We start from the raw sequence: 3,668 nt of genomic DNA on the forward strand, positions 1-3,668 counted from the left end.
TAAAAAATAAACAGTTAGTATTAAAATTTGTGTAAATCTGTTTGCTTCTATACACTCATAATTTGGAATATTATAGTCCAAATTTAAATAGTTTTAATTAAATGATATTTAGAAAATTTTTAAGAGTATTTACAATAAAAAAAGATTGAAAGATGGCACTAAAAAAACGATTGATTGGCGAAGATCTAAAATATCTAGCTCAGTCTAGATGAATATTTACAATGTGTAGACAACTATGGTGTGAAAAGTGTATTAACCAAAACCAATCCACAAAACATAAAAAATTCCTGACCTGCGTATAGAGTAGTTCGAATTCATTTCGTTACTTTTGACACTTATTTACATGTAGTAAACCATAGGTGTGGATTGACCATAGAAGTGACTAATAATTCTGAAAGAAATGATCAATTGAGATGAAACAAATTTAAAAATTTCATTTAAAAATTACTGAAATTGTAAATGAATAACAGTTTAAACCAGACTTAAACTCCTTACGAAATAAATCTTAAAAATAAAACTGCCTCTTAAACAACTCATCACTAAAATTGCTAAGACTTAAATTTATGCTATGAAAGAAAAAAATTTCAACTGAATATAAGTGCAATTATTGCAAAAATTAATATTTATTTATAACTCTACAGGTTTTTAAGTGTAGCCGACCTGGTGATCGAGTGGCTAGCGTGCCTGACTGCGTAGCCGCTGGTCGCGTGTTCGAATCCTGCTCAGGGCATGGATGTTTCTTTCTCTCTGTGTTCTATGTCCTTTTTCCTTTGTGTGTGATTGCGTGAATGTGACCCGCCCTGACGGTGCGGGTTTGTGTTTGTATGACGTGGACGACGCTGCTCCCCCGCCTGCTCCAGGTGACGTGGGTGACGCTGCTCCAGGTGCACACTGGGTAACGAGAACAGAGTAGCAGTTCTGGCATCTCTGTGGCCAATGGGACAACTCCCAAGTGCCCGCCATTAGTAAAAAAAGGAAAAGAAAAAGTTTCTAAATGTTAGAAAAACAACATTTTTCACGTAAGCATTTTTTACGTAGTCTTTTTTTTTTTGCGTAATCGTTTTTTAGTAATAATTTTTGCGTAGCCGCTTTTTTTTTTTTTTTTTTTTTTTTTTTTTTTTTTTTTTTTTTTTGCGTAATCATTTTTTTTAAGTAATCATATTTTTTAAGTCCTACTTATGTTATATCAGATTTCATCCACATTAATGTACAAATTGATTTTCACTATTTTGTAATCGTTTTGTTTTGTGTACAGCCATCATTATTTATGTACATAATAGCCATGTATATTATTTATTTGTATTTATATAAAATAAACCAATTAGTGAAAGTGATTCTCGAGTTTGAACAACCTCGCGTCAGTATTATCGCCATTGTGATTTTACTTAGTCTGTACTTTACCAATAATACTAAGTAGTTTACTTATTATTATGTCTACTTTACAGTCTAATTTACTTAGTATACTCATACCTCATTTTCTCCACCTCAACCCTACGAACACAGCAGAGAAAAAAATTTTTCGATTTCTAAATTTGGAAAATAAAACGCTTTTTTTTTCTTAAAAAATATCGCATTTACAAAATTGTACAACGTTTTCACTTAATTTCATTTTACATAAATTAGACATTTATTTTTTAATGTATGAGTTTTTTAATTTGTTCTTTTCCTAATGAAAGATTATGGAAAATATATTTGCCTGCCATTATTTCTGATTAAATAATATGAATGTTGTTTTTGTATAAAAAGAAGTTTTACAGTTTTAAGTTCCATATAATAAGGAAACTATGCGGAAAATATCATTGTGCATAGTACATTCCCATACAACTTAGAAGAGGACGAGAGATGTCAAAACATGCGAGTGTCAAAACATGGAACCGATTTTCAGCTCAGATGGCGCATTCGTGTGCTGCGACAGCGAATAACAATAGAGTAGCTTAATGGATGTGTTTCCACGCAAAACATAAACGACACCGTCTGAAATATGGATTCTTGGAGACCTAATTTATCAAAGTAGCTGAACTAAAATGTCCTGAAATTTACTGATTATAAAAAAAATAATCAAAACACCTTTAATTCCAAAGGGGGGAGGGAAGAGGGGAACAACCGAAAGCTCTTCTCAAACAAATTTCTCCATATAAGCTTTAAGCAAGTCTAATTAAAATATTTGTTTTGATATAGCCCTATTTCCAAGCTGTGTAATCGATATAAGTTTCGGCTTACGATGTCGTGTATTGACTTTTGACGTGGAGTCGTAGTATTTGGTTTCTTTGATTAGTAGTTGTTAATAATGTATGCTTTAAAACGGGATAAAAGGGATGAGGAGGATGGTAATATTCTTTTTATTAATCTAAAATATGTTAGATTTTTGGCAATTATTGTAACCTTTTATATTAACACCTAGGCTTAGATTTTCAATCGGCGTATTTGTTTACTTTTTTCGAACTTATTGTATAGCCTATTATGAATGTTTCTAATCTGTTATGTGTTCGGCAAAACATCCAAATTTCTATCTGTTGTTTATAGTTATTCATAATCCTGTATATTTTCGTATTATTGTTAAAGTCTGAGAAATAGTGTAGAGTTAACACGTATATGTAAGTTACCTCTATTTTACTACATTTATATAGCCCCACCTTAGTGTTATATTTATCTTTTTAATTTTAACTGAAATTTTATGTTTTATTTGATTAAATATAGTTTCATTGCTAAGTAAAGCTTTTCTCTTTACACCTACTTTATGCGTATACTTGCGAACGAATTGCAACGGTATTCACCAATTAATATTATCTCAGAGTAGTCAATGTCTAGCAAAATGTTCACCACATCGTTATTTTAAGTTGAATCGATGTTACATAAAGTCAACAATTGGTTCCTCTCCTAATCATGGTGTCTCAATGTCTTCTAGTTCTCTAACTAAATTGCAATATTGAGTTTTATGAAGTCTACGAAAAGTACATAAAATATACTGTGTTTTTCTGGCCTATGATAATTAGGATAAAATTACTGAATTTATATAATTTTTCTGATAAAGAACATTATTTTCTTCTTTGTGTTACTTTACTATATTTTCTCAACATTATTTATTTTCTATTAGATTTATTTTAATAATTTCATCAAACTCAATTTTCTCCTTTTGGTGAGCTTTGTTAACACCAGTAAATGCTTAAAGTAAGCAGTAAGTGAGATTCAGAGCAAAAAAGGGAAAATGAAACTTGAGAGGGAAAAATAAACAAGAACTGATTTACTTTCTTTTTTAGGCGTGCCCTGTCTGTACTCGCTTGGGAATGTGTTCGTGATCCTACTTATTTTGTTTTATTAAATTTGTTGTTTTTGTTTAGCTAGTTTAATTATAAGTACATCAAAATCCTTACTCAGTGTACTTAGGGGCAGGGTTTCCGCTACGGTAGCTTTTTTCGCAAAATGCGAAAAGACCCCTCAAAAATGCTAAAATTCAACAAAGCATTTTCGCATTTTTGCTAAAGGATTTTACTAAATTCCATTAAAAAAAAAGCTTCCGCGAAAAACCATGACGCTAACATCCATGAAAAAAACTTGATCAAACAAGAAGGAAAAATCTAAATATCTTTCGCAAGAAGAACCATGACGCTAGCGTTCACGAAAAAAACGTGATCAAACGAGATGAAGCATAGCGATCAACAAAAATGGCT

General features: G+C 31.1%; 1 protein-coding gene across 1 annotated transcript in view; it reads left to right on the forward strand.

Annotated features, from left to right (window-relative positions):
* Positions 1-2,172: 2,172 nt before the first annotated feature.
* Positions 2,173-3,668, forward strand: part of gammaCO (coat protein (coatomer) gamma) — a gene marked incomplete in the record, with an annotated part of 43,602 nt that continues 42,106 nt past the window's right edge. The window contains 1 exon segment of the mRNA XM_071182781.1: positions 2,173-2,327. Coding sequence (XP_071038882.1) covers positions 2,288-2,327 — 40 coding nt within the window.

Source organism: Parasteatoda tepidariorum, chromosome 6, assembly GCF_043381705.1.
Source record: "Parasteatoda tepidariorum isolate YZ-2023 chromosome 6, CAS_Ptep_4.0, whole genome shotgun sequence".
NCBI lineage: Eukaryota > Metazoa > Arthropoda > Arachnida > Araneae > Theridiidae > Parasteatoda > Parasteatoda tepidariorum.